General features: G+C 33.5%; 3 protein-coding genes across 3 annotated transcripts; 2 read left to right on the top strand and 1 right to left on the bottom strand.

The window, feature by feature from the left end:
* The first annotated feature begins 408 nt into the window (after positions 1-408).
* LOC128156180 (uncharacterized) lies at positions 409-4,153 on the top strand. Its single transcript, XM_052818222.1, has 4 exons — positions 409-556; positions 1,082-1,247; positions 3,084-3,329; positions 3,585-4,153. The coding sequence occupies exons 1-4, from the start codon at positions 526-528 to the stop codon at positions 3,724-3,726; spliced, it is 585 nt and encodes a 194-aa protein (XP_052674182.1). The 5' UTR covers positions 409-525; the 3' UTR covers positions 3,727-4,153.
* Positions 4,154-4,360: 207 nt separating this feature from the next.
* On the top strand, positions 4,361-10,650 carry LOC128156181 (tomoregulin-2-like). Its single transcript, XM_052818223.1, has 4 exons — positions 4,361-4,523; positions 5,597-5,744; positions 8,156-8,389; positions 8,801-10,650. Exons 1-4 carry the CDS (start codon positions 4,481-4,483, stop codon positions 8,913-8,915), a joined length of 540 nt encoding a protein of 179 aa, XP_052674183.1. The 5' UTR covers positions 4,361-4,480; the 3' UTR covers positions 8,916-10,650.
* A 141-nt stretch (positions 10,651-10,791) lies between these two features.
* LOC128156179 (40S ribosomal protein S5) lies at positions 10,792-15,657 on the bottom strand. The gene is made up of 5 exons (XM_052818221.1): positions 15,633-15,657; positions 15,235-15,347; positions 14,615-14,824; positions 13,585-13,812; positions 10,792-10,911 (listed from the first exon to the last, which is right to left on the bottom strand). Exons 2-5 carry the CDS (start codon positions 15,340-15,342, stop codon positions 10,843-10,845), a joined length of 615 nt encoding a protein of 204 aa, XP_052674181.1. The 5' UTR covers positions 15,343-15,347; positions 15,633-15,657; the 3' UTR covers positions 10,792-10,842.
* Positions 15,658-21,209: the final 5,552 nt, after the last annotated feature.

Raw genomic sequence — 21,209 nt, 5'->3', positions numbered from 1 at the left:
TGAAGTGGAACTTTTGATTGCGTGAAAAACACTAGTAACCTATTGATTTACATATATGTAGGATATAATGATACAAGGGCACTTTTATTTTAAACAATTGTTTCCAAACTACAATTGAGTTATTCATTTAAATTCTGTAGATACATTTAACAGTATTTAGAATAATAAACAATCGTTATACAATTTGTCTTGCGTTAATTTATCTTATAGAGAGTGAATTTATACTGATGTATCTAGTTTAAATAGATTTCTCTTTTTCTCCTATTTAACCTTTTTTTATCAATCACACAAAATTGTTAAGAAGAAGAAAAAAAAGAATACAGGTCGGAATAAACTGTTATGTTTTATTAAAGTAGATGAAGTAGAAATCGCTTATGACGAAAACAAGTCCTGGGAAAATAAATAATCCTAGAGCTGGTTGATAGCACCAACTCCTTAAATCTGTTCAAATTGAAATACGGCCTCCAATCTAACGATAGCAGGGGAAATCTGTCACTTTATTCTGTTTTTTCTCTCACAGTGAAAATGGGGATACCAAAGACATGGTGGCCAAAAGGTAATGAAATTAAATTTTATCTCTTTCTAAAGGATTTTTCAATCGATATATTAATTCTTAAAATGTTTCAGTTCAAAGAAAATAGCATTAAAAAATTCACCGATTTATCTGTCATATTTATTTAATGGTTTACCCACAGTACTCGAATTTCACCCCCCCCCTTTTTTTATATTGTTCAATATTTATAAGTAATTTTGATATATGTTTATCCTATTCGCATGACGCTGTTTGAAAGGTTATAATGGAGATATCTGTAATCAGGAAAAGGAAAGTTATCATTTTATTATAGATGTATTAAAAAATACCGTTTGATCTGATTGGCGATTACAATAATCTAAAGCAGCAAAAAAATAATAACGTAATTAAAACAATTGAATTAAACCAAAGCACACTTCAATAATCAAGAGCAGATAGAATATTTGCTTCATATTTTACGAATTACTTCGAATGCCATTGAAAAATGTAAATTTGGGATATTTTATTTGCTTCGAAATTTTATCTCTACATTAACGTTTGTCCATGCAGGCTTCTTGTCCATGTTGATGCTGCTAATGGCGGGAACGTCCACGGGACTTCTGGTGGACACAACAGACATGTGTGACATTCTGAGAGTCATAGACTGCAACCACCATTACCACTCCAATGGCGACGAAACGGTGTGTTGTACGGACGGGAAAACATACAAAAACAAGTACGGTTTTTATTTAAAAAAAAAATAAATAGTTCCAATCAATTGACGAGTACATTTTATGTACCAAAGCTCAGAAAATTAAAACAAAAATACTGTTTAGAAAAGCTCAAAAAGTCCTAAAACTCTCTAAACCACACTATTTATTTAAAAAAGAAACCCAGCAAATAGAAAATAACTTATGTATAGTAGGAGAATGGACTTGAACAAAAGAGACCCAAGTTCTTTCTTAAGAGCATTATCTATTTGCTCGTTCGGGCCATGTCTTCCAGTAGAAAAAGGTCGAAATATTGCGGCCTCGTTTTTTATCAGAAAATGAAAGCGTAAATTAAAATCTAAGATAGTTCTAATTCTTTGACACTCCAGCTACAAAATTTTTAAATCCCTCCCCACTCGGTAACTGTACTGGGTACCTTCTGTTTTATGATGCCCCAGCCTGAGATCAAGTGTTCTAGAGAAGGGCTGAGATTGATTTAGGAGGGGTCACTGTCAGCATATATACTTTTACTAGTACATTGTATTATCTTATGTATTAACTATCTGTGACCTTAACCCCCAATAACCCAGTTCACTGCGTGAACCCTCGATATTTGAACTGTTTGTAGAAAAGAACAGGTTTTTCCTCATTTGGTACACTTCTTTTAATTGCAATAAGTATATTAACATAGTAATTTTAGGTACACAACATAGAGATTATTTGCCACAATGAAAGTGCGTGTGTACATACGTCACAAATAACAAAACGGTTATCATATAATGGCATTGAGATTGACTTTAGACAATTTATGTCCGATTGAAAAAAAGAATTAGCACATGCACTGACGTCAGACTTTTGAACTTCTGCACAGCGAGTAAGTGTTGACACGGAGCCCTGTCTTTGCTCTCACATCACTGTTGCACACTGACTGATATAGGTCGAAAGAACTACCGGTATATATGATGGCCCCCATAATTCGCCATTTTTTAAGTGTTTCGGGTACAATAAAATGTTAACTAATTTTTTAGAAGAGTTGATATAAAATATATTTTTCATCTATTTATTCGATTTATTTGCACTCACTGGCAGTATATGACGTCAGAAGTGACGCCATTTCTATAATTCAATCAAAATCGGCCAAAAATTGACATTTTTCTTATATATTTACGAATGGGAAATATAGAGCGCATGCTTGAACAAGGAATTCTTTTGGTCACTTATTATTCTTGGCTAGATACATTTCTGATTAAAATATTTAATTTGTTCAAGAATGCGCTCTATGTTTTCGGAAGGAAAAACTGCTTGAAAACAAGCTGTTTTACGCTAAAAATGCAAAAATGGCGGGAAAAGTTTGTCGTTACAATGTCATCTAAATTGTGGGCACTTGAACCAAAATGAATATTATGTAAACACATCACATACATATCTGTATTAAGAAAACAAAGAATGATAGTAAATGATGATGTTCATTTAAGGGGGCCATTTTAGGCCCATATCATATATAGTCCTTTAACAAACGTAAAATGAAGATTTAAAAATTAAAGTGAAACGTTCAATGTTGTTTTATACCAGATGTAACGGTTGCGACACTTAATCAAATAACACGTTTTCAAACGCATCATTTGTTCTTTCTGCCAACCATTACGTATATCGTATGAAACAACAAAGTTACATTTTATTTGTTTAATGGATACAATAGTTGGGTGTAATATCATGCGGTATACTTAGTGTAAGCGGGGTGCAGTAGGTTGAAAAAGATTAGTATGCTAGTATATGTCAATATCGTATGTAGATCGATATAAAATAAGGTTACGGGTACACAGTATATGGTTTTACACAAATAGCACGTGTACACATTTCAGGTGCTGGTACGTGCAGGCCAAATGTGATAACATACGACTAGAACCCATGCACGCCGGCGCTTGCACAGAGGAGGATAAGAACCCCCGTAGCAACATGACCAGTACCAATTTCACCACGGACATTCCCGAGGCCGCACAGACCATTGACAACTTTACTCTGACCCAGGAGTTCTGTGCCGACCCTCGACCCTGCCCGTCAGATCTCAACCCTATCTGTGGAAACAACCGGATATTCTACGTCAACTTGTAAGTTTGTTGTTATATTTTTGTATGAATATCATTGCCAAACAATGAAAAGCAGTTCTAGCGCTTTGCGATTAAAGTGTTAGTTTTTGCTTGTTAATCTATCTAATGTTTTAATTACTAATCCTACGTTTTAATGCAAATGCAATTGCCCTTTATAATTTGATGAACAAAAGCAATTATGACCAGAGGCAGTTGATGCAAAAAACATTGTCCGAAAATTACACTAAATTGTAATCTTTTATTTTCCATTGACAGATGCGATTTTAATAAAGCCAAATGTAAAATACCAGACTTGGAGAAGATTGGATTGAGCGACTGTAAAAGCACCGGCGTCACTCGGGCTTTTATTGAAAAATTCAAACGCAGGCGCAATCGTACAAAAGGAAGTGGAAAGTAGTTACTTGTTACTTAGATTATTATCGCCGCTTATCTGATTAGTTTACATGAATGTGGGTGTCCCTGAGGGGAAAAATACATAGTGATGTTGAAGTACCATGTATCATTTCATGGTTTGAGCGAATAAACTGAATTGAAAGTAAGTCACACAACTATAGTAATGACTAAACTTCCCATAAGGGGATGTATTTAATTTCTTAAAATATTTATTTCATCAAGGACGAATATGTTAGTCGGACGTCCCTATTATATGAAATGACGATTAATGTTGTGATGATATATGTAAATATTTCTTAAATTGTGTACTCGCTGTAAACTCATTCCACGTTCTCTTACAAATTCAAATAAACGCTGTTAACTGTGATTGCTTTGAAATTTACTTTTCAAATAAAATTGGTCAATGATTTAAGTATATAATCTCTGAAGAATTTCATTTGTTTGTTTGTTTTTTATTTGTTTGTTTTTCCTTGACTGCATGCGCATTGTGAGTTTTCATAGGGTTTACTTAAAATGCCCCAAGTGTCTATATGGTGAAAAATCTACCTAGCAAAGGTATGACACATATATGTAGTTTACTTTCCTGTTTTAAATGGTTTACATGGAATCGTCTTTAATCTGGAATGAAGATATATTTATCTACCTGGAGGGGTCACGTTCGCTGGTCTTACATATCATGTTTGACGTAGTCAGCTGCCCCCGAAGTTAATAGTCACCATGCCAATTGTTATTATTCCAAGGAGTTAGTAGTCAACAGAATGTTTTTTACTCAGTTTTTAAAGACATTTTTCGTTTTACAAGGTAAGAGTTTGATTTTGAATGAAAGGAGAAAAATAATCCTTACGTTAATACATATACTTACTAACCCTGTATATTTCCCTCAATGTACTACATGTAAATTAATAAATAAGATAAAATTTTAACAAGAAATAACAGTTTAAGAGTGTTAACGCCAGAAGATTAATAATTAACAGCTATTCAAAACTTCACGAGCGCAACAAGCATCAAATGTTTCATACATGTACTAGGATAATAAAATCCTCGTACACAAGCACGTGACATCCACTATCGAATTCAAAAAATAACACGCACTTTAGTTTGTATTATTAATACACCTTCCCTTTCATATGCAATCATGTTAATAATTATAGTCTGGTGTATTATTCCGTAACTCTATTTCACGAGTATCTATCAAAATAGTAACTGATATACATCATGCGATTGAACCAGATGCTACACATACCTACACATTTTGTTGACGTTTGCTTTGTTTTAAACATACATGTAAAGGTAACGTACTAAAAGTTTGCAAATAGTTCTCGCATCTCACAAAAAAATCGCCTTTTGAAAATGTATAATATATGTAATTTTATATAAAATACAAAAATAGACATTTGGTTTTCAAATACATTAATTTATAGTTTATTGAGGGCTGAAGATTAATAGTATCATTTTTGTTGTTGAAAATTTAAGTGCAGTGGAGCGAACAAAAAATTAGCAGAAATATTACTTTATCTCTAATCTGTCAAATTAAGAAATAAAGTACGAGTTTTCGTGAATGTTGCAGAATAACCTCTGAGGTCGAGAAATGTTGTTTTGAAATATAAAAGCCGAGGCGTTTGTAAAGGGCAATTTTTAATTAAATGTAAATTTTCCCACAATTACAATTTAAGAAAATGGTACGATTTGCACACATCATATGATTTGCACACATAATTTTGGACACACTGCAGGTAATATAAAATAAAATTGATTTATATATATATATATATATATATATATATATATATATATATATATATATATATATATATATATATATATATATATATATATATATATATATGATGTAGCAGTGTGAACTTTTTCGACAGCTACACTGCTTGCCCAGGATTTCCCAATCACATGGGAGGTCCTGTCCTCTCTCTGTAACCAGGTCCTGATGCTGCGGTGTAATGACGGGTACGTTGCCGACGGAGACGAGAGACTGTGTGGATCAGACGGGGAGACCTACCTTAACTTGTAGGTATACCGAGGTACAACTATATATCATCATTGAATGTCTGTATAGCGAGATAGAATAATCTTTTTTAGGCTTAAGGTACATTGATATCGATATCCTGAATCGATATTACGGATATCTGTACTAGAAATTACATTATTGAATTAGGTACCAGACATGGAAACCTACATAAACTTGTAGGTATACCGAGGTACAACTATATATATATATATATATATCATCATCATTAAATGTCTTTATAGCGAGATAGAATAATCTTTTTTAGGCTTAAGGTACATTGATATCAATATCCTGATTCGATATTAAGGATATCTGTACTATGTGTGACAATAGTGAATTAGGTACCGGACAGGGAGACCCACCTTAACATGTAGATATACAGAAGTACTACTATAAAACATCGTTTGTATATACACCAAAGATTTGTTTATATGACCCTAGATATCCATACAAAGCACTGTGTACCAGGTGTAACATTATTGAATGGGGTACCGGTGCTTTTTTCTCCTTTTTGTATTACCATAGTTAAACAATGTAGGTATATTATATATACAGCAAAACAGATTTATCGGTGTTGTTAATCTTTATAGAAGTCCAAATTCCTTTAGTACGAGGAATAACTCTCACAAGAATAAATTGCTCGGTGTGTTCCCGTTTTGCACACATTTGATAATTGGGTATAGAACAATAGGTGTTAATTGTGTTGTGATAGCAATTATAGTCAGACTCTGCTTTCAGTCAAAGATTTTACCAGGATTTTTACTTGTGTTTTATCATTCATTCATCAGCGCCATGAAACAAGAAGAATATAGATATTTTGTTGTGTTTTAGACTAATAACTATCACAATTTGTTTTTTCATTTGATAAAATAAAGATCAACATAAAATGTTTAGTCTTAAATTTCCGCTCACTGATAAGAAAAATAAGGATTAGATGATTTGACTTTTACATTTTTGCCCATTTACTTTAAATATAAACTCGATGAATTGAGGAAAAATTGCTGGTCCCGGGCCAATTGGAAGCTGATTCAGTGGATAATTATATGATAAAGGGGAAAACTACACGGACAGTCATATGGGGTAATCCGTGTCTCTTTTTACAACTTACATTGTAGATGCAAATATGTAAATCGCATGTTTATAATTGGTTGTTTGGTATCAACAGAAAGATTATTATGAAAAGAAACAGACCTTTATCACAAAATATTTCAATCTTCGAAGTAGCAGCCTTGACAGTAGATCTTATGATCGACATCACCGCTTTTGTATATTGCTGGTCACTTTTCTGGATTTTCAAATCAGCAGCTCAATAAATTCCGACAAAAATAATAATTTAAATATTGATTCGATATACCTCAAACTGAAGAAGGTTGAAAATGTATGAATTAGGTCTACATTTGATAGGTTTTGTGAAAAAATATTTTCAGTTTTTTAAGCATATAAAATTGCATACTTATCATCATATCGTCATACATTAATTTGTCTAATAGTATTCTCTTCGATTATTCAAGCCACAGCATAAATGAGAAATAATTAGCAGCGTTTTCACTAGACACATTTCCTCCATTTATGTAAGCAAAAGCAATAAATAAATACTAATATATGATATTTTCTCTTCAAACTTGTAGCGTGTAAATGTACTTCCTAAAGGCAGGAAGTTAAACAAAAGCACTACATACACAACATTTTTGCAATAATCTTTTTTGTTTAAAGAAATTAATGAAATTGTTGATGACCAAATCGATGTTTAAAATTAAATTCCAGAACATGGATGTCAATTATAATGTAAATGTGCTTCTATGCAAGTTATATTGTAACATAGAATAAATGTAAATATCAATTGCGAGTAGACATGTTTTATTTATTTCATTGTCAATTGCCCTTGCTGGAACTGTGATATAGACTATAGCAATTAAGCAATTATGACACCTGGTCAAATTCCCGTTTCGCACACATTTTTTCGATACCTAATTTTCAAATGTGTGCAAAACGGGAACAAACCAAATTGCTCACTTCATTTTAAATAAAGTTTTTCATTGAAAATACCGGTATATATCCATCACTTTGTAAATTTCGAATTTACAGGGTGGATATAAATGCAAAATTTACATCATGACATTACCTGTCAATCTCTGCTGATAAATGTCATTTTTTTTTCTAATTTTTTCACCCTCAAATATATACAATAATCATCACATTAGCATAGTCTTATATAATACTAGTGTATAAAATTTTTGCATCTTATGATGGGTTTTCCTCAAATTACAATCAATGGCAAATCGACAGATAGTACACATGAACATTTAATCGAAAGGGATGGTTTACACATATATATCTTTATTTCATCGTAACTACTCTTACGATCTCTTGAAAACTGTAAAAATGCATGAGTCATGCAAATATTTTACAGTTGTTTCTATGCCCAGGGCCGATGTCGGAAGCCGGACATTACGATGGAATACTTTGGGCCCTGTTTAAATTCGTCCACGGTGGAACTGCCTGACCCCGTGTCCTCTACCTCTCCCCCGCGTACCACCACACAAGACATCATCGTCCAAGTCTTCTGTTCTCAGGCCACCATTGATACGTGCCCTATAACTTTGGACCCTCTGTGTGGCACAGATGGCAAGTTCTACAGAAATGAGTACGTATCACAAAATACAACTATTTTCCATATTTACTACTGGTGCGTCGTCTTTTAGAAGGAGAAAAGAAAATCACTTTAACCACTGAGCTTTGACGATATACATCTGAATCGATTGATACAAACAGTTTAACAAACCATTTTAATTGCCATCTTGTGACGAAGTGTCTCAAAAAGTATAAGTCTCGGTGTAGAGAAGTACCTTAAAGAAGTCAAACTAAGAGAGGCGTTTCCAAAGAACTATAGATGCGGTTATTTTTTTAAATTTATACATCCAAGAGACATTGGTTAACAATTTTTGTAGCAAAATATATAGGTGCTTTTAAACAACTATATACGTTTATGGACTTATTACTCAAGTCTGCATATAAATGCAACTATATAAAGTTTATCAAAACTTCTCCATTTCAGATGTTTTTTCGCAATTGAGAAATGTACGCAGACAGCATTACAAACACAGGAATTGGAGAAATGTAGCTCAGAGAAAGTGGATACAACGCCTATTTCAGACATATTTGGAAAATGAAAATAAACAATTCAATTAATACATAACAACCATATTATTGAAAAGACTTAAAACTCATCGAGACACATTCTTTCATCTACAAAATGATTATTAAGCAAAACCTGTACATGTATTTCAAATCATAAAGATTAGTTTGAATCCCGTCTTTTTCATTTTATCTGGATGAAAGTTACACTTTCATAATATGGTCAAAAATTTGTCGGCGAAGTATGAGCCAGACTGAGTAAAGGAAAAATACGCTCCAGAGAAGTGATGTCGAACAAACGGACAGACAGACAGACTGATAGCTTTAGGGCGCCACAGACTGATAGCTATAGGGCACCACAGACCGATAGCTATAGGGCGCCACAAACCGATAGCTATAGGGCGCCACAGTGTGGGGTCGTAATCAGGCTAAATACTACAGGAATTATGACAACAGTAAATTAACGTACATTGTCAAACCAAAATTAAAGCCCATTCAATTTGAAAGAAATGAAAATGATGCAGCGTGTCTGTAATACTTACTGCGACTAGATTTCATCGATGGTCAATATATCTTGTACATGGAAAGGTTTCTTGTTTTGTTTTCTAAGATTGGTTTAATGTTTTCCCATTACATCTTTTCCCCTTTATTTTGTATAAAACAGTCACTACGTAGTGAATTTTTTTTTTTTTTTTTTACAATATTTCTTAACAAAGAAACCCTGTACAAGGTCACTGCACGCCCTTAACCATGTTAACCAACATGCATTCATTATTTAGGGAGAGAGCTAAAATAGGCTGTACCTGCTGCCCAATCCCATTTAATATACATGTATTTTATTGAATAAAATATTGTTTAAATAATAAAATTAAACTCTATCTCTCACCAGAGGGCGTATTACGATTTGCTCCAACAAAATGAAGCTTGCGAATCGCGCTCTGCTGAGATTGCCATTAAGCCGAGGACATCTCTGGACAAATGGTTTCTTAGAAGATTTTTTTAAAAATTCCAAATTATCTAACCTTGAAAGATACTGTTGTCCTTCATTTAAACAAACTTGAATACCCTAACCTAAGGATGCTTTGACCTAAATTTGTTAAAACTGGCCAAGTGGTTCGGGAGTGTGAACAGTTAATGATAATGACAACATTAAACTTTTAATCAGGAAAGTCAAAAGCTCAGGTGAGCACAAGATGGGCTAAGGAAGTAGAAAACATGCTCTCAAACAAGAGGCCCATGGGGCCACATCGCTCACCTGAGCAACAATGACTTTATATGGGCGTTCTAATGATATTGTACCATATTGCCCCTCGGTAAAATAACAAAAAATATATACTGTAAAGCATTCGAATTTTACACTTATATTTGCATACACGTAATCTTTGACACTGTACCGTTATGGAATACCATTTTGACCGAAAATAAGAAAATCCTACGCAAAATATAAAACTAAACATTTGGCAGGGGTACACTGTTAACTTCTAATTCCCTATATTTTCGTTCTGCCCCCTCCTTCCCCTACTTTATAAAGCGATCAAAATATTTGAGAGCATATAGGTAGATTTCCTTCCTCAACTTCTTACTAGTTATTGTGTTAAAAAAAGTATATTTATTATAATAGTTATTGTATTATATAAAAAAAAATCCTGTAGATGTGAAGAATAAAACTGAGCTTTCAACCCAGGTGAGCTAAAAAGGATTTTACCGATATCTGATGACTGGTCAAGAAGCAACAGTGAGGATTAAGTAAGACTAAACCATGGGTTCTGGACAAGTCAATGATTAACTGACTTGTTTCTTAAATGTCTTTCTTACCCATGTCTATGAAGAAAACTAATTAACAGCCTCCATGATGCAAGAAACATTAATACTGGTACTTAAGTAGGGTCTTAAAGAGTGAAAAAGAACTCATTTTTAGCCTGACAGTTTATTTTCCTGTTCACAGAAAGCACAGTAAATATTTTATCGGTTGGACTTGGCAACACGTTCCAATTCATCCTTCTTCTTGATAGCATGGGAGTTTGAAGATCCCTAAAAAGCAAAGAAAATATCAAAATCTTTTCATAGTTAATTTTTAATATCCATATACATAATATAATATCCCAATATTGATAAACATACCTGTCTCCAAAATGAAAATTTCCCTCTTATCTAATTTTGTATTAACACACAATTGTAATTAAAGAGAAGTAACTTGTAATTTTGATTAGCCATGTTTAAATTTGCCCACTTCCAGTGAAGGTGAATGGGGTAAAATTTCATGGTTTATACTACTATTTTTTGTATAAAATCTGAACTCTGTTTTCATTTTCTGTCTACTGAAAGTAATGATTTAAACAAATTGGTTACTTAAGAAAGCATTTCTATGCATCTTTGAGTTTAAAAATCAAAGTTTACAAAGCATTATTTAATATGGCTGCTTGCACTGAATAACACAAATACACAACATTGAAGTTCTTCTACAGAAGAGACGTCAGGGTGAATTTGTGAATTAGAAGAGATGAGGTCAATATTTGACAGCTTGTCTTGGTAAGCAAAACATCCCACTGAAAATCCAAGCTCTTGTTAAAATGGTTCTAAAATAACTGCATTTTCTAGTGCAGTAATTTCCAAAAGACTTTTAAACAAATCTTTTGAGCAGATTTGTTAAAATCATCTTTTTTCCACTGTAGGCATGCCCTATTCATTGAAACCAACTTTATTCCAAATTTAATCAGTATCAGAGAAAATCAAAAAAAGATCATATTCTGGACAACAACAAAAAATATTTAATAAACAAGAGGCCAATTGGCCTTAACGGTCACCTGAGTTAAGCATATATCCAATACACAAACTTGTCATGGAGTCTAATATATGCATCTAATTAATTAGGTTTCATACTGGAGTAGAACAATTATAAATTTGTAATGACAACCACATTTAATTCAAAAAGAACTGTGAAACCTATAATTTTGGTGAAAAACTAAAAGATCTGGTCTACAAAATAATGAATTTAGTTTTCCTTTCAGGTGTGTGGGAGTAAAGAAGATAATTTTTTAACGTTATATGCATTAGCATCTATACATCCATTTTGGCCCTGCCCTAGAGTCAAAACCCATACCCCAGGGGACATGAAAATTAAAATTTCAGTAGAGGACTTCCTGGTAAACATAATTATTAGTCGTTTTTTTTATACAGATGTGTGAGAATAGAGAAAAAGATTTTTAAACATTATATGCATTAACACTTTATCGCCATATTGCCCCCCCCCCCCCCCCAATGTCCTGAACCCCTGACCCAGGGGCCATGAATTTCACAATTAAGGTAAAGGAGATTGTGGATATCATAACCATGTATTCAGTTTTTTGCCCACATGTGTGGGAGTAGAGAAGAAGATTTTTTAAATCATTTTTACTATATGGCCATATTGGCCCCACCCTAGAGCATGAACACCTAACAAAGGGGTCATGAATTTCACAATTTTAGTAGAGAGCCTCATGGACATCATAATCATGCATTTAGTTTTTAACAAATATATATGGGAGTAGAGAAGAAGATTTTCTAAGATTTAATACATATTTACTATTTGGCCATATCGGCCCCACCCTAGAGCCTGAACCCCTGACCGAGGGGTCATGAATTTCACAATTAAAGTAGAGGGCTTCATGGACATCATTATCATGCATTTAGTTTTTAACAAATATATATGATAGTAGAGAAGAAGATTTTCTAAGATTTAATCCATTTTTACTATTTGGCCATATTGGCCCCACCCTAGAGCCTGAACCCCTGACCCAGGGGTCATGAATTTCACAATTTAGGTAGAGGGCTTCATGGACATCATAACCATGCATTTAGTATTTAACAAATATATATGAGAGTAGAGAAGAAGATTTTCTAAGATTTAATACATTTTTACTACATGGCCATATTGGCCCCACCCTAAAGCCTGAACCCCTGACCCAGGGGCCATGAATTTCACAATTTAGGTTGAGGGCTTCATGGACATCATTATCATGCATTTAGTTTTTAACAAATATATATGATAGTAGAGAAGAAGATTTTCTAAGATTTAATCCATTTTTACTATATGGCCATATTGGCCCCACCCTAGAGCCTGAACCCCTGACCCAGGGGTCATGAATTTCACAATTAAGGTAGAGGGCTTCATGGACATCATAACCATGCATTTAGTTTTTAACAAATATATATGGGAGTAGAGAAGAAGATTTTCTAAGATTTAATACATTTTTACTATATGGCCATATTGGCCCCACCCTAGAGCCAGAACCCCTGACCCAGGGGCCATAAATTTCACAATTTTGGTAGAGGGCCTCATGGACATCATAACCATGCATTCATTTTTTTCCTCACTTGTGTGGAAGTAGAGAAGAAGATTTTTGAAAATTTGGCTTTTTTTGCATATTTGGCCCCGCCCGTGGCACCCCAGGGGTGGTAGAGCCATAAATTTCACAATTTAGATTCTTCTTACTATAGAGATGCTTCACACCAAAAATGGTAATGATTGGCCTTGTAGTTTTCAAGAAGAAGTTAAAAATGTAAAATTGTTAACGCACGACGCACGACGCACAACGCACGACGCACGACGCACAACGCACGACGACAGACGAAGACCAATTGCAATAGGTCACCTGAGTGACTCAGGTGACCTAAAAAGGCCACTTGTACATTAAGCTCAAATGAGCTAAAAATAAGTCGCTATACCTTGGCAGCATTGATCAGCTCATCAGCCAAACACTCAGCAATAGTCTTGATATTCCTGAAGGAGGCTTCACGTGCCCCGGTACACAGGAGCCAGATGGCCTGGTTGACACGCCTCAGTGGAGAGACGTCCACAGCCTGACGCCTGACGGTACCAGCACGACCAATACGAGTGGAGTCCTCACGGGGGCCACTGTTGATGATGGCATTCACCAAAACTTGGAGAGGGTTCTAAAAAGATTAACTATCATATTATTAGTTGGAATTCAAAGTAAGAACAATGTTCAAGATCAACAAAATTATTACCTCATAATCTGCAATTTTTCCTTACACATGTGTTATACAGTACCCTTAACTTTATTTTTTACAACCCTAACCTACTGTTTATCAATCATATCATATTGTGTATCGGTCCTATTACATTGTGTCTGTATCCTGTTGTATTGTGTTAATCTTATCATAATGAGCATGAATCCTATCCTACCATTTATCTTGTTAAAAAATAATGTTGCAGACACTGTATGTCAACTATTCATAGAATTTTCTTAGAAACAGAAAAAAATTCAAAACTATGCACATTAAACAGTAAAACACTTCTTTTATGAGGCAATTTTGACTGATTTGAATGTCATAGTAAATTCTTATTCAAATTATCTATCCATCTTCAATACTTCAGAACTCAAAAATTAAGAAATAATTCATTTCTTAATGTTGATTTTTTGTTTCAAATTTTCACAGATTTCAATGATATACAAAGTTCAGTTACAGTATAAAAAGAGTTAAAAGTGATATCGTTCCAAAAAAAATTTTGAAATGGCCAATGTTTCTCTCAACAGGATTGAATGTTCTAAAACATAACATCAAAATCACTATTTTAAAGCATTTGGCAATCGAACCTTTTTTTGCCTGATTCTAAACACTTAATTTGATGTTTGATTGAAATAAGTTAAATAACAATATCACTTTGTTTTCCAAAAATAACATAGAAACCTTTTCTGTTCAAAGTTTAATTAACTACATCAAATTTATTTACCTCTCCTGTGAGCAGGTGAATGATTTCAAAGGCATGTTTCACAATGCGGGTTGTCAAGAGTTTCTTTCCATTGTTCCTTCCATGCATCATAAGTGAACATGTCAGGCGTTCAACAATTGGGCACTGTGATTTTCTAAATCTCTTTACTTGGTATCTGCCTGAGGAGTGTGGCAAATATTTTGCATACTTCTCTTTGACAGCAATGTAATCCTGCAAAATTGCAAGTTATGCTAAACATTTTTTACAACTACGGTTTTCCGAGGCCAATTGAATTTTACATGCAAGAATTTAAATATATACATGCTTATTTAGATCTTTTAAACAAGTATTTTAACTATAAGGTTTCATATTAAAGCTGCACATCTGTAGCTTTATGGGAAATTTAGGTTGACACGTATCGACTTCAAGAAATTTTGTAATTTACCACATATATGAACATTTTTATATTTTAAATCGATTAACTTTGTTTTCTAACATACTCTGTGCAAATCTTAGATACCATACTTTGGACTATTTACCAATATCAAATACAGATTAACTGCAGACGTTGACCAAACTGTAGAAAGATTCAAACAAAATTTCTGTCATACCGAGGTATGGTTTTACCCATCAAGACTTACAGTTAAACTGATGTCGCTGACTTGGACATCATCTGATGACCATTTGCCAAAGAGCTTGATTTCTGGCAATTCTACTGCCGGAGCAGGCTCATCCCAGTTCTCAGTCATAGTGCCTACAAATAAAAGTCAATTCAGTAATGTTGATATCAAAGCCATGTTCACACGCCATTCATATTCTAAAAACAGGTAAATTTCATTCAACATAACGTGTGTGTTTTTAATATTGGGGGGGGGGGGGGTCTATACATCGTTTTCATGCTTCTTCTTAGGCAATTAAATTTTGTAAATAGTAATCACAAAAATGTTTAATCCCATCTTAACTATTTAATTTGAGCAATTCATTACAAACTAATCCGTTTTCGATAAGTTTTTATTAACGTTGCTTGTGTACTTCATACCGTTAACGTGCCGGAAGTCAAAAGAAAGCACATGGGGTCTACATTTCCGGTAATGGTTCACCGTGGATTCTAAATGCCAAAATCTAGCTCGAATAGTCGATCCGGTAAAAACTAAGATACATATATTCGATAAGCTGCTGTATGTCTGCAGGCACGTAGCATCGTTTTTGAAAGTTGGGTAGGGGGGGGGGCAGACTCATCCCAAAACAAAAAATCTTGACAAGCAAAAAAAAAAAAGGGGGGGGGCTTTTCAAAGTCTTCAAAAACCTAATCTGTAAAGGGGGCTGTCTGTCTGTAAAAAATAGGAATGAAAATAAGGAAAATACGAGTGGAGTTGAAGTTAAGAGAGGAACTCCCTTCACATTTTTTCGGATTTTTAAATCTCCAAAATAAGTCTGTAGCTGCGCAGCTGTTTTATGGGATTAAAAAGGCATTGTCCTCTTCTTGTATGCATACTTTTGAAACAAAATGACATGTAGGACTTCATATTTATTGCTTTTATATCTTTTGGCAACAGTTTAGGTCAGTTTCGGGCAGAAACAAGCCAGTTCAAGAAAGGTTAACATTCTTATCCTCAAATGTACAAGATGGTCGTACATCCCCCTTAACTTCAACTTCACTCGTAATTTCATATTTCCTTATTTTCATTCCTATTTTTTACATGCTCCCAAAAAGGGGGGGGGGCAATAATAATTATATTTTTTATATGTAAAATAATTTTAAAAAATTAGTTACACCGAAAAAATGGGGGGAGGCCCCCCTGCCCCCTGATGTTATATGCCTGGTCAGTACCCTGTTTTGTGTATAACTAAAAGTGAAATGATAGAATAAATTCGAGATTTTTTTGACAAACCAGTAAAAAATTGTTTTGTTTAACTTATGAGTACTCAGTTTCTATTCAGTTGTCAAGTGTAAGAAATTGAGGAAAAAATGATAAGATAAAACGCAAGCTATCATTTCCTGGTATAAATGAACAAATTTTTATAGGTTGATAAATAGCTGTTAAACCGACGCACGATTAATCGCAATGAGAGCGTCATTTGATATAACAAACGATCTGCGTGTTTGATAAAACAATTCCACAAAAAATCGAAAATTTAAATGAAGGAAATGAAGGAGAAATGATTTAAATATATTAAGAGTAAATGTATTCTTTGGTGGTGAGCTATATAATGTGTAGCGGGATATCAAATGTCGGTGATTCCCGGTGGTACGTGCAAGCTTCGTTGTTTATTGAGAAACAAGTACCGTACCTGGCTGTATATTTAGCATGTACAAAAATCTGAAATTTAATGCGACCTCGTTTGTAACCATATGACGGTGGTCAGTTGTTCAAGGACCAGAGAGGGAAATAAAAGCATAGACGGAGGAATTCGGAATGCGTTGTTATTCAAATTCATGCCAAACATGATAAATTCTAGTCTTGTTTTGTAAAGTGACAATTTGAGAGCTATATTTAATATAACGTGTTATGTCATTCCTTTAAAATTTCTATAACCAAAGACGATCATAAACGTGAAATATCCGGGTCAATGTTAAAGTGGGGCTTGTAGGAATCATTTACGGTTGAGAGATGTTTCAGAACATATGTAATGAAATCGTAAAGAAGTTTAATTTCAATTTTTTTTGAAGACAGAAGGAAAATTATTAGAACAATGGAAAGGGCGAAGCTCAGAGTCATCTCTCTCTCTCTCTCTCTCTCTCTCTCTCTCTCTCTCTCTCGTTGTAGATTTTATCAGTTAAATCACTTACAAAAACATACGAAATGACAAACTGTCAGAGAAATGATATTCATAATATATGTACACTGTAACTGATATTTTCCTTCCCCGCCTTGGAATCGAGTGCAAAATAACAGTCATACTCCTTCTCCATAAAAGAAATGTTTTCTTTGTACTAAAAAGTCACCCGTATTTGACGTCTGTTAATAAAAATAAAATTCAAGATTGAATTACGCTTTAAAACTTGAAACGTTTATATATAACTGTATAAAATTGGTCACAATCCAAGATTCAAATGCATCACCATAGAAGAAAAGGAAATTTTTACGCTGTAATGTTGTGAATCAAACAAAGCGAAGACGGAAATTTTGCTAAAAAGAAATTGATTGTACACAATGTGATGTGTTAATAGGCAATATTATTTATGAAAAGAATACACGAATTACGGAATATCAAGATAGAAATACTGCGTAATTAACTTTTTTCTGAGTAACAAATACATGCATATCAATTTTTTTTCATAGCATTCTAGAATTAAAATTGACTCTGAATTAAATTAAATTGAATAAACCTGACACCTTGTAAAATCCTTAATGTTGTTAAATAAATCATAAGCTCATGAACAGCACTTGTCTAGACCAAGCTACACAACACCCAGCCTACAAATATAGATTTAAGGGGCATGATCACGATTTTGCTCTCTATTTTTCTGTTTTTATTATTTACAGTGCTTTAGGAATGTATTTCTAATGATTAAATGGCATCAGAGTCAGTAATAGAGTTATAAGCAAGAAACACTTACAGGGCTCAAAATTCTTTGTCATGTAAACAAGGCTCGTGCCCTGTTTTTGTTTACATAGATGTAAGTTCAATATACCAGTAAAATATGTTTTTCAAGCTGATTTGTCTATCTATCTATTCATTTTAAGCATAAATAAACAGTTCCTTACGTTTAAAACATTCATTTTAGGTCTAAAACTGGAATTTTTACTTCAACATTCAAAATGTAAACAAAAGCTTTGTTTACATAGCAAAGAATTGTAAGCTCTGTAACTCGCTTATAACTCAACAAATGACACCCAAATTTTGGTTGCCTATTAAAAATGCCTTACTGATGGATTGTAAACATTAAAATCGGAAAAAAAATTTTGACTAAAATCGTGATCATGCCCCTTTCAAACTATTTTCTGTTAACATTTCCAAGTATCACATTTTTTTTCAAAAAATCTATTGGAGCCTCTTAAGTGGAAAAAAAAACACAGGTGTGAATGGATGGGTGGTGCATTAGTGCAGGGACCTCTTCTCTGCTGTGAAGGTTAGCCTTCAAAAAGGGCTTTAGAAGACAGACATGAACAGTAAAGATTAATACTCGTTGATAATCTCTTGACAAAAGATAAAAGAAAACTCTAAAGACGAAAACAAACTCGTGAACAAATTAGTTTGAACGCTTTTAAACAAGTTACACAACTGTAAACAAGAGAAATTCACAAAAGAATATCTGTATTCTTTGTTTGGCTCATATTTGGAAAGATTCTTGATCTCTAAAACAAATTTTATGATAAACCAAGTAGAAAAACAGAGAAAACAGATAAATTATAGACTAAGGAAATGTGTTCAAGGGATCTGAATGCTCCGTCTAATGTTACATTTGTAAACACAATATGAAACGAATGAACATGTACTACGTACTGCAGGTACATGTATATTGCATCTTCGAATTGATCTAAATCAACTGTAAAAGATGAAGATAAGAATGAATTTTTTGAAGTATTTTTTCTCTCCAGTTTGTAACAGAAAATAAAAATTGGTGAACAGACATTGGACAGTTTATATGAAAATAATGAAAATTCGGAAATAAGGAAAATTCTTTATTTTTAGATAAATTAAGGTCATAGGGAGATTAAGGTAAAAAAAAATAATGAAATTGGTCGCCAGTTTTCTTTGTATGAGATTCTAAGAAGATCATTAGAATAAGCAAGACGCAGAAACTGAGCTAGGGTGCATGAAGACAGGGGAGGAATAAGGACCTACATATTCTATATAGCGCGGTCATACATGGTTGGACATAAGTACATTTCACAGGAAGAAAATTCCACGGTTCAACAACCACAACTACATATATTTCCTTGTATTGTACATTACAAAGAATCTGTTGAGTTCGTTTAAAGACGCGAGTCGAACTCTACGATTTCCATCCATAGTTTTTTTTTCTCCCCTACGGTCTTGAACACTAGAAAATAATTGTAGATGTATTTCTTTATTCCTGCATTATGCTTTTTTAAAAGACAACAAATAAGAAGTTTTCTTATTTTTACGATCACGGACAATCACATCTTTGTTACATGGTTTTCTTTGCACCGGCGTGAGGTAAGTTTGAAATAAAGAATGAACCAATGATTTGCAGCAGTTACTATTTTTGTTTTCGTGACCGAATCGGGCATAAGATAATTCCTAAGTTACGAATCAAATTAATGACAACGATTCATGTCTTTATTTGTTACAGTATGCCCGTTTTACCGCGCCACAGTATCAATATCAATTCATTGCTGAAATAAACTTTCCATACATTAATTCAATTCAAACAGTACAAACATATATTTATATGCAAGTAACAAATGCACTTTATACTAAAAGTAATATTATCAATATCATATTTTATATATTGAATTTGATATGAAGCAGAACAAACTCGTGAACGTATATCCTATCTATAGTTCTTTAATTTATCAAAGAGTAATATAATACCCAATAGCATTTTCATGGTGGCATCATGCTAAAATGATGAAAAAAAATCGGTTGATTGTGTGGTGTACATTCTTATCCTATATAATGACGTCTTTTAAAAGATATACACACATATGAATATTTAAATTTCATGATTTATCATTCTGATAAATCTAGCGCAAGTTTTCTTCATAAAGTATCATGATAAGGGATGAATTGCTGGTGAATGATATATTTTTCCGCCTTTGGAGGTTATGAGCCGTGTTAAGTGACTTAAAAGTAATTACAAACCTTAACGAAGTTGTTTTTTTTTTTTAATTTTAGTTTCCATGAGAATGGTTCTGCGTATCTGACGCTTTCTCTAAAAAGTGATGGTGGGATTATTGTATGTGTTCGTTGGGTGAAAGGGGGGGGGGGGAGGTTGCATGGGTTGAGTGGAGGTGGAGTGGACAATTAAAATAACATTAGTAGATCCTAAGTAAAAATTTGGGTTACTTCTCCTTTTCGTGTAAATAACTAAGTAGTGTTGTGATAAAAAGAAACATGTTCGCGTTATGAAAACACTTTTCTACCACGACTCTACATAGCATAGGCTGGTGAGATGTCGGCAATAAACCTATTTCTTTATTTGGGTAATATTAAAATCCCTTCAGGCTTATGTCAACATTTCCAACCATTTCGTGAAAAGGGGCAATTACCTCAATGCTTTGTACAGAAAAGCTTTAAAGGCATCACCGTTGCGACCGATCTGAACGTAAAAGAATTTAAAGTTTGGTCCGCGAGTCCATGACCGTGTAATGAATCAAAGTAGGTTTTATTAAATAAGTATATGCTTCCTTCTTGTATCTATTGATTTTTCCAATGTGTTCCTTTCACAAATCAAAGTGCCGTGTGTGTTAAATTCATATAGAGAAGTATTTTTTATCGAATTTTTACAACATACGACCACTTGCAAAATAAAATAGAGTGGAAAACTCTGAATCCTTATTAGTTTTATATAAACACGAGTATTCTCTCTCCAGCTGTTGGTAAACGTGGGTATACAGTCTGTAAGTGAGTCTTTTGACACATTTTACCTAGACCATACAGTACCAAGTGATTGACCTTTTAAATTTATTCCGATATATTTAAA

The sequence above is a fragment of the Crassostrea angulata genome, chromosome 7, assembly GCF_025612915.1.
Source record: "Crassostrea angulata isolate pt1a10 chromosome 7, ASM2561291v2, whole genome shotgun sequence".
NCBI classification, from domain to species: Eukaryota; Metazoa; Mollusca; class Bivalvia; order Ostreida; family Ostreidae; genus Magallana; species Magallana angulata.
The sequence above is the reverse complement of the archived record's forward strand: the minus strand, read 5'-3'. Positions and strand labels throughout refer to the sequence as shown.

What these genes read in the sequence shown, in the direction of transcription:
- LOC128156181 (XM_052818223.1), top strand. Translation starts at nt 4,481, where the DNA reads ATGTTTTTTACTCAGTTTTTAAAGACATTTTTCGTTTTACAAG. An exon ending in GACATTTTTCGTTTTACAAG is followed by an intron (nt 4,524 to 5,596) that starts GTAAGAGTTTGA and finishes CTTTTTCGACAG; the next exon opens with CTACACTGCTTGCCCAGGAT. An exon ending in GGGGAGACCTACCTTAACTT is followed by an intron (nt 5,745 to 8,155) that starts GTAGGTATACCG and finishes AATATTTTACAG; the next exon opens with TTGTTTCTATGCCCAGGGCC.
- LOC128156180 (XM_052818222.1), top strand. Translation starts at nt 526, where the DNA reads ATGGGGATACCAAAGACATGGTGGCCAAAAG. An exon ending in AAAGACATGGTGGCCAAAAG is followed by an intron (nt 557 to 1,081) that starts GTAATGAAATTA and finishes TTGTCCATGCAG; the next exon opens with GCTTCTTGTCCATGTTGATG. An exon ending in GGGAAAACATACAAAAACAA is followed by an intron (nt 1,248 to 3,083) that starts GTACGGTTTTTA and finishes TACACATTTCAG; the next exon opens with GTGCTGGTACGTGCAGGCCA.
- LOC128156179 (XM_052818221.1), bottom strand. Translation starts at nt 15,342, where the DNA reads ATGACTGAGAACTGGGATGAGCCTGCTCCGGCAGTAGAATTGCCAGAA. An exon ending in TCAGCGACATCAGTTTAACT is followed by an intron (nt 14,825 to 15,234) that starts GTAAGTCTTGAT and finishes GCAATTTTGCAG; the next exon opens with GATTACATTGCTGTCAAAGA. An exon ending in AGCTGATCAATGCTGCCAAG is followed by an intron (nt 10,912 to 13,584) that starts GTATAGCGACTT and finishes TTTGCTTTTTAG; the next exon opens with GGATCTTCAAACTCCCATGC.